Source organism: Spea bombifrons, chromosome 1 (genome assembly GCF_027358695.1).
Source record: "Spea bombifrons isolate aSpeBom1 chromosome 1, aSpeBom1.2.pri, whole genome shotgun sequence".
NCBI classification, from domain to species: domain Eukaryota; kingdom Metazoa; phylum Chordata; class Amphibia; order Anura; family Pelobatidae; genus Spea; species Spea bombifrons.
Window position 1 is genome coordinate 65,460,637 of NC_071087.1, and position 13,360 is coordinate 65,473,996.

The window sequence follows — 13,360 nt, forward strand, 5'->3', positions numbered from 1 at the left end:
CAAAGATGATAGCCATTACTCTGTCATTTGCTTTCTTTTGCAAATATCTCAAGGCTGTGTAAACATTGCTTTTCTTACATTGTATGACTTACCAACAATTATTATGATACTATATAATTATATATAATAATGTACGATTCTACATCCATTCATTCTACACATTCTGTAAGAACTAAAAAATACATACAATCTGCATTACGTATGTTAGAAAATGGACAACTTAGCAGCCACATAGAAAATATTTGTCTATGTGAATTACTGCTAAAGACTGGATTTTATCACCTGCAAGACATGAGTCCCTGGCCTTTACTTAACTTGTATCTTTGTGATAAATCTGGGATAAGCATATCATTGGTAATAACCCATCCCTAACTCTGCAGAGCACTATCACGGCCCTTTATGAGTACCATTCATAAATAGGATAATACATTTCAACACTACTGATTTAAGCACAGAAACCACCAGGCCTTTTCTACTTTCTTAATATTGAGATGAAAACTGTACAGTACATTCCAAAAATTGTCTTAAAGAATGTTAATAGGAGATGATATATGTTATGTAGAAGTGTATACACAAAAACAACTGTTGCACCAAACTCCCCCACTAAAGCCTTGTATCAGTTACCTTGACCGATATATCATTAACAAATATAATGTTTTGGTATATTGGTCCATCATGCCAAGTTTTTAGGCCCAATATCACATAGTTCACAACAGAATTGTGAGATAGTGGATATTTCTTGCCATTTCCTCTGAATGTCCTGCTCTTTTGTGGACAGCTGCCTATATTAAATTATAACAATAGCAAGAAGTACAATTAAAAAGAAATGGAAACTATGTGTAAAATAGAGGGTGTAAAAATGGTGTGGTCTGGGACTGGCGCATACAACCAAGTCCTAAAATGTATTCCCTTAGAAACAGGTACATTAATTATTAACCCTTTCAGCACATGGGTAAAACTGCAGTGCAGGAGCTGTTTAAAAACAAAGCCAAAATAACCACACTCTGCTGATTGGGAACAAAGACATCTACAACATAGTGAGCAGTCAACAGCAAAAAGAAATGTGCAATAAAATATGCTATCAAGCCCCGGTCAGTCACAGACTCATTAAGTAGTTTGAATGAACCACAAATAGTAACACTTGTGACAGGCGATATATTTTGCTGCACTTGCTGACTGACATCAGCTCATCCCAGTTCTGTTTCCTTTTAGGGGACCTTCTGCTTGATGCTGGGTGTCTCTGGCCTGTAGTCCTTCCTCTCGGAAACATTGCGCTTGATCTTGGCACTCGCTGGAGACGAATCTTGGGTCAGTGAAGGGCTGGATTGGGATTTTTTGAGGCCAGCGTTGTCATTCTCGCCACTGATCAGCAAATCTTTTCCGCCTTCTTTTAGAAGTTTCACATAAACCTCATAGCGTGTTTTCTACAAAGTAAAAAATAAAATACACTTTTTAGCGCTTAAATAGAAAAAAAAGACAAAATACTTTAATATACATATTCACTGTGGTCAGAAGTACCTGTATATATGGTAATGATTTTAGTCAGGCATCATCATTACAAGCTACCGAATAAATGTGGGGCATACACACTTTACTGCATTTGCTTGGGGCCACTAGGCATGGGCCCCAGAGCCAAATGGATAATCCCCCAGTGATAAGCTAACTTTATCTAGTCAAACAACAAACCATTCTTTTCACGCAAGTTTAAATAGGCAATTTCACAACATCAACTAATTACCGTAAATTAAACGATTGCCTTTGTTACAGCTTCTTCAATAACTAATTTAGTTTATCAGAACTAGCTCTACCTTGTTTTGTACAATTTGTCAGTTTTTTACAAGGACAAGAGAAATATTAATTAGGTAATTGTCGCCATTAAACTGGGCCATCTGCTCTCTTTAACATACTATGTTTATATATAGTTTAATAATTATTAAGTATTAATCTGTAAACTCCATTGCATTGGTTTCTTCAGTGAAAAGAACTACTCTGCATTACTGTTTAGGACATTAGATCAAAACTAATTGTTTTTTTTAAGTAATTAGGTATGAAGAATCTTAACAAAAAGACACACAGTAAAATAGTTTAAATAGAAAAGGCATGCTTTCTCTTTTGCCTAAATAAGGTGAGAATGATAAAGTTTGGAAAGGTTGAGTTGTGCAAAAATATTTCTACTGTGAACTGTTATTTTCATGTTCTGGACCAGTTATTTCTTTTCTTTTCCCTTTGGGAACAAAGAGACCCAGAAAAACAATCATATTTAAATGTACTTAGTTTCATGTGGTTTAGATGAACAGTCATCACAGCTGGAGCCACCTACAAAGGCAATAAGAACCGTAGTTGGCACATTTTACCGCACTTGCGATGAAAGCTGGAGGGTGTATTCAATCATCATTTTTAATACAAAAGGTGCTCTGCTGCAGCTAATCTCTCTCTATTCATGCAGCCATAAAACACACTAGCGCAGCTTTCAGCAGGGTGTAGTGAGGAGGCGAATTTCCAATGTTTGCAAAATAATTTTATATAATCTTTTTATTCATGATTGCTTGGACTGTATGATTTCGGAGGGCTGTGTCATGGACAGGGAGGGAAGAACATTTTCCTGTAAAGCCAGAGCAATCAAAGTTCTTATACACAAGTTAGAAAGTTTCTAAATGTGCTTTGCAAGGTCGTGAATGTCAGGTAATGATAATTCTGCTATTTAAAAGATGTAGGAGACGACAACACAAACCTACACCATATGTAGACTGTAAGCTTGTAAGAAATGCCCTCTTTAATTTATTAGTTTGTCTTAGTTTGAGTTTAATGATACCCCTTCAATATGTATTGTAAGAAGCACTGTCAATTGTTGGCTATAGACAAAAAGATGATTTAACTTAAATTTTCTTGTAACCTTGTTTCTTTTTAATTAAAAAGCTGGTAGTGCACCTATTCTTTTATCACAGTGTTTTGGCTGGAGGTAGCACCCATGCATTTTGTTGAAGTTGTGTTCACACTTGTTATTCTACATAAATCTATCTATATCTATATATATGTATATATATATATATATATGTATATATATATATAAATGTATATATATGTATTATATATATATATATACACACACACACACACACACACACACACATATAAAAGGCTTGTCACTGTTGGTCACACCGGACAGGTGAAGGTCCAATCAAAGTGCAGGTTGTATGAATGGACCTTTACATTAAGCGCCAACAAGCATTGGCATGTGACCTGTCATACATTTAATTGGAAGCGATTATTATTTATTGTTTTACATAGTACAATCATATCCCACAGAGCTGTACAATGTGCTGCTCAGATCTAGAGGTTCATTGTGTGTGTGTGTGTGCAGAGGGAAACGGCTGTTGGATAGGGTTGTGTAGAGGGAAAGTGTGAGAGAAGAGAAAGAAAGGAAATATCTAGCACATAGAATCAGTGGAGATGCTCTAATTTTTACATTCTTCTTTTTAAATTTTCTTTGCCCAGGCTCATTGTTTGCCCATTTAAAATGGGGGTGTCTGGCGTTTATTAGTTGTGCACACACACTAACATTAGTTTTTATATTATCTATTTTTTGTGAAGATGATCATCTTTTCATTCCACAGATTAGTGCTGAGCGTTTCCTCTCATACTATACAATTTGCCCCTTTGTGCAAATGGCTCCATGCATGGACATGCACTCTCACATCTAGAACAGTGCTGTCAAGCACCATTTCCTCTTCATTTCTCAGCTTAAGACATTTGCACACTATAATTGTAATAGCTGAATTGATTTGTATGGTATGTAAAGCAATCCTCCCTTACCAAAGAAAATGATAATGTGGTTTCCGAAATGCTTATTGTGCACTTAAATTCATTCAATGACAGACATGGGCATCTCAATAAATATTGAGAGTTGATACCGTTCTGTGAATTTTGAAATACCAAAGATATTAAACAGTATTAGATTGGTTCATAGATATAACTAAAGGTTGTAGAGCATAAATCACTAGTAGGCAGATTCTACCACATAGCGTGTTTATGTCTGGTGTGCGACCAACATATACACGGAAGTATTATTTGTGTCTCAATCTAGAAGACTGAATTTACTAAGCAGATTGAACTACTTGTTTTTAGCAAATACTTATTTCAATCACATGTTGCTTTGCTTCTGGTCAGCAGTAATACTGTTTACCATTGACATTATCAATTTGCATTTGCCTACCCAGAATTCCTTGTGGTTGTGGCAGCACCGTAGGATTTCTGGGGGAAAAACAAGCCTTCTGGCTTGTCTGGTAGATGTAGATGAGTGTTTAATAATGCTTCTACTATATATATATATATATATATATATATATAATTACTTTAATCTTAAAAAAAATAATTTGCTAAATTACCATAGCTTAAAACGGCATGTCATTGAAATAAGAGAAGCAGGACTATCATAATACATTATACCTAAAGGATAACATTCTCAGTTAGTGAGGACTGGATGCATCTCTGTGAAGTGGTTTTATAGAGTTGGTTGCCCTTTGTAATCTAAAGTTCTAAAGCAGAGCATCTCCCATAAATCTTTCTCATGTGCAATTATGGATGACAGGGTAAGTCACCTCAAAGCACATAGGAAAGATCTGAAAAGTGTAGAGTACTTTAGTGAAACAAAAGCTTAAAAGTACCCAAAGGTAACCATAGCACCAAGCAGGGGCGTACCTAGAGTATTTGGCACCTGGGGTAGATCCTGTATGTGGAACCCCCCCACACACACACTTTAAAACTGCATAGCTTCTATCGTTAGGCAAACATTGACAAGGGTACAGCATAACTTATTATATACTGAGGCAGACATTGATGGGGGTACAGCATAACACCTATCACTATATACTGGGGCAGACAGACCGTGGGTACAGCATAACTGCTATCATTATATACTGAGGCACACAGTGACATTGGTACAGCAGAACTGTTATCATTAAATACTGAGGCAAACATTGAAGGTGGTAGAGCATAACTGTTATCATATACTGAGGCACAAACTGACTGTGGTACAGCATAACACTTATCACTATATACTAAGCAAACATTGATGTGGGTACAGCATAACACCTATCACTTTATACTGAGGCACACACTGACGGGGGTACAGCATAACACCTTTCACTTTATACTGAGGCACACACTGACCGTGGTACAGCATAACACCTATCACTATTTACTGAGGCAAACATTGACAGTGGTGTTGGAAAATGTAACATTGCAATACAAAATAGCCTGTAGGGTTCTCAACTGGTTTTGGGGTTATACCAAAACATTGAATGACCATGGGCAGTTATGGGCATAACTTCAAGATACTTTAAACACAAGGCTGTGATAGCTTTGAGATAAATATATATATTTATATATTAAAAACGTGCGTCTGTAAAGTTAAGTTTAAGTATGAGAATTAAAGATATTTTGCTTAAAAGTTACTTTTTCTCACTTTTTAAACAATAAACTTTTACTCATCTGCAAAAACGAATGAAAAAACCTGCTAAATAGATTCTACTATTTGTCCTGAGTTTAGAAATACCCAATTTTTTTTTTTTTTTTTTTTTGCTTTTTTCTGCAAGTTTTGGGTTTTGGGTAGTGTTTTGCTATTTCAAAACCTTTTTTTCCAAATCTGTTAATTCTTCCCCCATGTGCCATTTCGGGTATCTTTAAAGCCGGCCAATGCAATTTACCTCATCAAATCATATATTATTAAAACTAGACACCCCAAGGTATTTGAAATGCTGGTATTTTAACCCTTTCCATGCACTAATTTTACCACCAGCCTTTGTGAAACTTTATGGTAGTACATTTTTTTTGTATTTTTTTCACACATGTTGTACTTCAGGTATAAATGTATCGCTCCTGGTATATGTCCGTGTCAAACAACACCCCAATATGTGTTCAGTAACATCTCCTGAGCACAGTGATACCCCCCATGCATGGGTTTTATGCCATTTAGACATATGATCCTATTGCCCCCATGTCCCATATTTGGGACATCTTTGAACCCGGGCCAATTCAATTTACCCCATCCACTCATGCATTTTTTAATACGAGACACCCTATGGGCATTTGTAATGCCAATATTTTAACTCTTTCCATGCTGGAATTTTTGTAAAGATAAAGAATTTTAGGACTTGCTTATTAAATTTTTTAAATTTTTTTGGGTGACAGTGGGGATTTTTACATGTTACCATATTATTTTAAATTTTTTAAAACATTTTTGAACATTTTTTTTTAATGTATTTTTTTTTTTTTTACTTATCACTCATTAGTGAGCTGGGCTCCATTGACCTTGCATGGTTCGATGCAGAACCTGCATTCAACCTGCAGGAGGAGCTCGAGAGTTCTCAAGAGGGTGTGGATAGACCCTCCATGAACTCATATCTATTGTTGATGCCATCCTGTGAATGACGGAGCAATCACAAGGCTATCGGGGTAGGGGGGTAGTGTTACTGACATGCCTCGATATCGAGGCATGTCAGCAACACCGTTTATGCTTAGGAAGCGATTCCGATCGCTTCCTAAGCTGTTTTAGCCGGGCGCCGCCGCGATCTTTGATGATTGGTGCGGTGGCGGCCATTTTTCTTCCGGGGAGGGCTTTCCTAACGGCAGCCCATACATGTACGGGCATTGTCGTTATATCGTTGCACGGCAACCACGTGGATTGTCGTTAAGGGGTTAAGAGAAACAACAAACAAAAAAAGGAAAGATAGTCTCTGCACAAAGCATGATGTGTAGGTATGAAACTACAAAAGCAGTAGAACCAACAGTATCATAAGTGCTATGATAATTTCTAACCCTCTAAAACTAAAGGGGCAGAGGCCTAGATGTAATGAAAGAACATGTTACTCCACAGATAGAAGGCAACAGCCTTTCAGTAGTGCAAGGGATAAGTTATGTGCATGGGAATTTAAGACAAAATCAAGAACCAGATAAGATCTGGTCTACACACATGTGGAGACCGAAGAACCCTCTCCCCCTCTCCCTGAAGCTGCCTCTGGCAGCTGGGACGCAATTGCGGGTCTATAGACCAGCCATTGCAAGGAGGAGTCTCTTTGATGACTCCTGTAGGCTTCGATGCCTGCAAGAGTCATCAAAGGGCTTTTTGGGGCTCGCTTTTGCTGTTGCTGGTCTGCGTGGGCTACCAGGCAGACCTCCAGCAGCAGAGCCCTGTACAAAACGGGAATTAACCCCTAAAATTCCGCAATTGCGGCAGTGAAGGGTTTAACGCTGCACTTTCGCTCTCATGGACCGATCAGGCAGCAGGGGGATGTTGTGTCAGGTCCCCACACTTGTGTGGGGACCCAATTAACACTCAACCCCCTTTCCTGAAGCTGCCTGTGGCAGCTGAAAACGCGATTGATTGTTTTCCTGCAATCGCGTTTTCAGCCTACAGAATCACTCTTTGGGAGTGATCACAGGCTCGGGCTTGGGGTGGCTGTGCTGGTCTGCTGGTCTGGGCAGACAGCAGCAGCAGCGCCCCCGCGATCACCACGATTGTGGCGACGTGGGGGCATTTTTTGGGGGATGTAACAGGCTGACAAACACCTAGGCGCCAGGACAAAATTCTCAGTCGCCATGGCGATCTGGGGTTTGTCGAGCCCTGGGTCACAGGATCCTCAGCTACGATATAAAATGTGATCTAAATCATCTTTCATGCCTGAAATTGGACAATACTAAATAGGGAAAAGAGTAGATGGTCTCAACCTACTGACTTTAGCAGCCAGATTCAATAATATGTTTAGTGAAAATTACTTAATAGTTACATATTTCTTACCAACTCATTAGAGATGCAAAATATGCATTGAATATACATTGCTATCCATATACCTCAAACTCCAGGTAATGATCCTTCATCTTGTACTCATCTATTTCCTTTGCTTTTACTTTCTTATCCGGTGGATAGGAGCGATGTTCAGCCAGTTCTGTAGAGATCTGCTTCAGTTTAGTTTCATGTGATTTCAACTGTTCATCCTGGGAACAGATAACAAGGACCAAGTTTCAGTTTTGCAGACATACAGTACAGAATCTTGTTTATAGCAAAAGGTGCTTGCAACAAATGATAGCCAAGGTTAACAGCAGGGCAAATCCACTTCACTAGTAAACTACGGTATTTGCTTGATTATAAGATGACCTCCAAAATCGTATTACTTTAGGAAAAAAAGAAAAAGCCTGAATATAATACTACCCTATAGGAAAAATGTTTTACTAGTAAATATTAATTCACATGTAAACTATTTTTCATATTAAATAAAAACTATGATTGAGAAAAAATATTTTTTGTTTTTATTTCCTTTTATTTGCCAACCTGCCCCCAGTTATGCACATGTGCTCCCAGGCTTGCTGCTCTGCCCCCCAGATATGCCTTATATGCCATTCTGCCTACCTGATATGCCACTTTACCTCCCTGATATGCCACTCTGGCAAATATTCTGAGGTCCCAGAAAAGAGGAACATCAGGGGAGAAGAGAGGCAACACCTCCACGTACCTTTAGCATGTGACCCAACACTGTGAAAGTGTGGTGTTACAATATTACACGAATAATAATATCTTGGAGCACAAACCTTCGACAGTTTGGTGGTTGTAGCAGGCAGTAATGGGCGACTAAATTTCTTCTGGGATCCTATGGCAGCTGGAAAGGGTGGGGCAGAAAACACGGCTGCCACACAGTTTATTTTGTTGATCCAGGATTCCATTTCCTCACTGCTCCTGTAAACACGCACAAACACAAGAAAATAATCCTCAGTCTTTCCTCAGATACCTTATCATTTGATCATATGATCTAATGTCCTATTAAATAATAATAAAATATGATGAAAAATTGAAAAAACCCCACTTCTTCTCACTTTTATTTGAAAAATCTTTCACTCATCCAAAAAAGTTAATAAAAAAACCTTCTAAATAGATTCTACTATTTGTCCTAAGTTTAGAAATACCCAATGTTTTTATGTTGGGTTTTTTTTCCTCAGCAAGTTATTGGGTACAAGTAGTGTTTTGCTATTTCAAAACCAATTTTTTTCTAAATTTGGTCATTCTCCCCTATGTGCTTTTTCAGGTATCTACTAATCTACTAATTCTACTACCACGCTTTGTCAAACTTTGTGGAAGTAATTTGTTTTGTGTTTTGTATCACAAAAATTGCGCTTCAGGTATGGACATACTGCTCCATTCACGGGTTTGTTGGGTTGTAAGTGAGGTAAAATGCCACATTTGGGAAGTGAGCATTTTTAACTTGGAACTTTGACATCTGTTCCTACTGCCCCCATGTCCTAAGTGGGCAATCTTTGAAGCCGGCTAATTCAATTTACCCCATCAAACCATATATTTTTGAAAACTGCACACCCCAGGGTATTTCATATGGCAGTATTTTAACCCTTTCCATGCACTTATTTTACCACCAGCCTTTGCCAAAGTGTGTGGTAGTAATTTATTTTTATTATTTTTTATCACACAAATTGTACTTCAGGTATGAATTTACAGCTCCTGGTATATGTCGCTCACACACAACACCCCAATATGTGTTCAGCAACATCTCTTGAGTTTGGGAAGTGTGCTTTCTTTCTCCATTTTGGTCAGTCTGTGCATATTGCCCTATCTTTGAACGCGACCAGTCCAATTTACCTCATCAAACCATTCATTTTTTTTAGTAGGCAACCTTTGGGTATTTGAAATGCTAGTATTTTAACTGTTTCCACGTCATGATTTTGGGGACGATACAGCGCTAATTTTAGCACGTGCTCATAAAAATAATTTTTTTTTATTTCATTTTATATTTTTGCACTTTTTTTTTTACATTTTCTAGAACTGGATGGCTCCCCTGATGGTGACATCACTGTATACTTATTTTTAATTGTTACCACATTTTTAAGTTTTTTCGCTATTTTACATTTACATTTTATGTGCCCCTCAGAGCAAAAAACTAAAATTAAACACTGGAGGGACAAGGAAGTGTCTGAAGTGTCAGGTGGATAGGTCAAAATGAAGTGGAGTCTCATCACCCTCCCAGGGGCGTACCTAGAGTATTTGGCACCCGGGGCGGATCCTGTAAGTGGCACCCCCCCCCCAAATGTAAAGACATCTACAAAATTATGTTGGCAAGAATATTTATTGCACTAATTTGTAAACTGTATGTCAACTGTAAACAACAAGAAATCTGAAAAAATAAATTAATAACTTATAAGTAAAATAAATATGTTTAAATAACATTTACTGAACATATAATAGTGCTTTCTTTAATAACCCCCCCCCCAAAAAAAACAACAAACACAACAAGTTTCTAAGAAGACCTAGCAAATGAGTGACAAACATTACAAATTAAGTACTGGCTAAGCAGCTAAAGACACTATAAACTAAAAAAAATTCTGATATTATAATCAGGAGTCACCATAACATTGTTCTCTTTTCATTTAAGCATTTGCATATATAGTGGTGTTGCCATGTCGACTCATGATTATATATACCATATGAACCAGACACTGACTGTGGTATAGCATGACACCTATCACTATATACTGAGCCAGGCAGTGACGGTGGTACAGCATAATGCCTATCACTCTATACTGAGACAGACATTCACGGTGGTGCAGCTTAAGTAATTTCATTATATATTGAGGCAAACATTACAGTGAAACAGCATAACTCCTATCACTATACACTGAGCCAGATACTACAGTGGAACAGCATAACACCTATCACTATAACTGAGCCAGATATTGATGGTGGTACAGCATAACCGCTATCTTTATATACTGAGCTAGACACTTATAGTAGTACAACATAACTATCATTATACACTGAGGCAGACATTGACAGTTGTGCAGCACAACTGCTATCATTATATACTGAGACACGCGCTGACAGTAGTACAACATAACTGTTTCCATTATATACTGAGGCACGCGCTGACGGTGGTACAACATAACTGTTATTTTATACTGAGGCCCACATTGCCGGTGATACAGGATAACACCTATCACTTTATACTGAGCACACATTGACGGTGGGGCAGCGTAATCCATATCACTATACATTGAGCCTGACATTTACAATAATGCAGCATAACCCATATCACTATATACAAAGCCATTGATGTGGTGTAGGCCTACCACTTCAGTGTCTGGCTTAGTATATAGTGGTAGGGGTTATGCTGCATTATTGTAAATGTCTAGATCGATGTATAGTGATATGGATTATGCTGTACTGCCCTCAACTGCAGATCAGGGGAAGACTGTGAGAGTCAGTACAGCCTTCCCTTCTTCTGACTGCACCGTGACATTGGGAGGTCCTCTCCCCGTAATCATCCCCAAAGTCCATTTGTCCCCTACGTCACTAAACCACAACTCTCTTTTAATTACTCCCTGTAGTTCAGGTATAGATCAAATAAACAACACATGGAAACAGCACGTGGTAAATATCCTGTATTTACAGGTATACATAAATAATGTATGGAAACATAGCATTGCAGGTATAAATCAACAGAACACACAAACCCAGCATTGCAGGTATAGATCAACTGGAAATCACTCAGCACTGAAGGTATAGATCAAATAAACAACACATGGAAACAGCACCCCAGGTATTGATCAACTGAATAAGACATACAAATCCTGTATTTGCTGGTAAACATAAATAATGTATAGAAACATAGCATAGCAGATATAGACCAACACATTAACACACAAACCCAGCTTTGCAGGTACAGATCAATTGGAATTCACATAAAAACTCAGCATTAAAGTTATAGATAAAACACCCTAAATTACAGGCATAGATCACAGATTGCACACCCCAAAGCCAGCGTCCACATTGCCCACATAGAACCTGACCAGCACCCTGCGGTGGGGGTGCAAGGCCTCTGTCTCCCAGCTCTGCCACTGTACGGAACAGTATAGAGTGATGGGAGTTATGATGTACTTTAGAGCATAATTATAATGAAAAAGACATTGGAAATGGTACAGCATAACACCCATCACTCTCACACATTTACCAATCAACACTTACCAATCCACAGATTCCACACATACCAATCCAGATTCCACACATACCAATCCACAGATTCCACACATACCACACATACCAATTCACAGATTCCACACATACCAATCCACACATACCAATCCACAGATTCCACACATACCAATCCACAGATTCCACACATACTAATCCACACATATACCAATCCACAGATTCCACACATACCAATCCACAGATTCCACACATACCAATCCACACATATACCAATCCACACATACCAATCCACAGATTCCACACATACCAATCCACAGATTCCACACATACCAATCCACAGATTCCACACATACCAATCCACACATATACCAATCCACACATATACCAATCCACGGATTCCACACATACCAATCCACAGATTCCACACATACTAATCCACACATATACCAATCCACACATATACCAATCCAGATTCCACACATACCAATCCACTCTCACTCAGTCTTAATGAATGATTTCCTACCTTCTTTTCTACTTCTTTTCTTCTTACAGCAGTCTTTTCTTTTTACAGCAGTCTTCCTCTTCGCTCCTCTTCTTCTGTCTTCTTCCGGGTCATAGGGCACTGTGGGCGCGGCTTCAGTGCCGCCGGGGTTTGTTGTCAGATCCCGTCGGCACTGAAGCCGCGCCCACAGTGCCCTCTGCAGAGCAGCAGTTGCCGCGTGGATCGCAAGGGAGCAGTATCGGAGGTCTTTAACAGACCTCCGGCTCCTTTGAGTGATTTTAAGCCGGTTCAAGGGAACCGGCTTAAAATCACTCAAGGGAGCCGGAGGTCTGTTAAAGACCTCCGATACCGCTCTCTTGCGAGCCTGCTCCTCCAGCGGCGGACATTACTGTCCGTCTCTGGAGGGGTGCCGGGTGCCGGCAAGTTGGCACCCCCCTGATGAGCGGCACCCGGTGCGGACCGCCCCCCCCGCCCCCCGCTAGGTACGCTACTGCACCCTCCACCTACTGCTATCCCTGTCTCGCCAGCCTAAAAGAAACCAGTCTCTAAAAAAAGGACAAACCAGTAAGGGACCCTGAGCAAAAAGTCTCAGGTGAAATTATAATGTCAAATAAGTCTAGCCTCAAAACATAAATGACCAACTTAGCTCTTGCAGAAAGGAAATCTACCACCTAAGAGGAGAGAAAAGAGACATGGTACCAATCCATAAACAGGGAAGTATACCGTATTTGCTCGGATATAGAGCAAATGCTCTGAAAAATATCCCCTGTCTTATATTCGAGGTCTTCTTATAATCAGACCTCAAATAGAGAGTATAAGACTGAGATTCAGATCCCCTGCAGTGCTTCAGGGGACCTGGATCCTCCTTTCTG

At 39.0% G+C, this 13,360-nt stretch overlaps 1 protein-coding gene across 2 annotated transcripts in view; it reads right to left on the reverse strand.

Moving 5' to 3' along the window:
* Positions 1 to 735: 735 nt before the first annotated feature.
* Positions 736 to 13,360, reverse strand: part of LOC128490962 (PH and SEC7 domain-containing protein 3-like) — a 133,037-nt gene continuing 120,412 nt past the window's right edge. For both annotated transcript variants that reach the window (XM_053463127.1, XM_053463118.1), the window contains 3 exons: positions 8,584 to 8,728; positions 7,849 to 7,992; positions 736 to 1,424 (listed from right to left, as the gene is read on the reverse strand). In XM_053463127.1, coding sequence (XP_053319102.1) covers positions 1,209 to 1,424; positions 7,849 to 7,992; positions 8,584 to 8,728 — 505 coding nt within the window. In that variant the 3' untranslated portion in view covers positions 736 to 1,208. The remainder of the gene's footprint in view (positions 1,425 to 7,848; positions 7,993 to 8,583; positions 8,729 to 13,360) is intronic.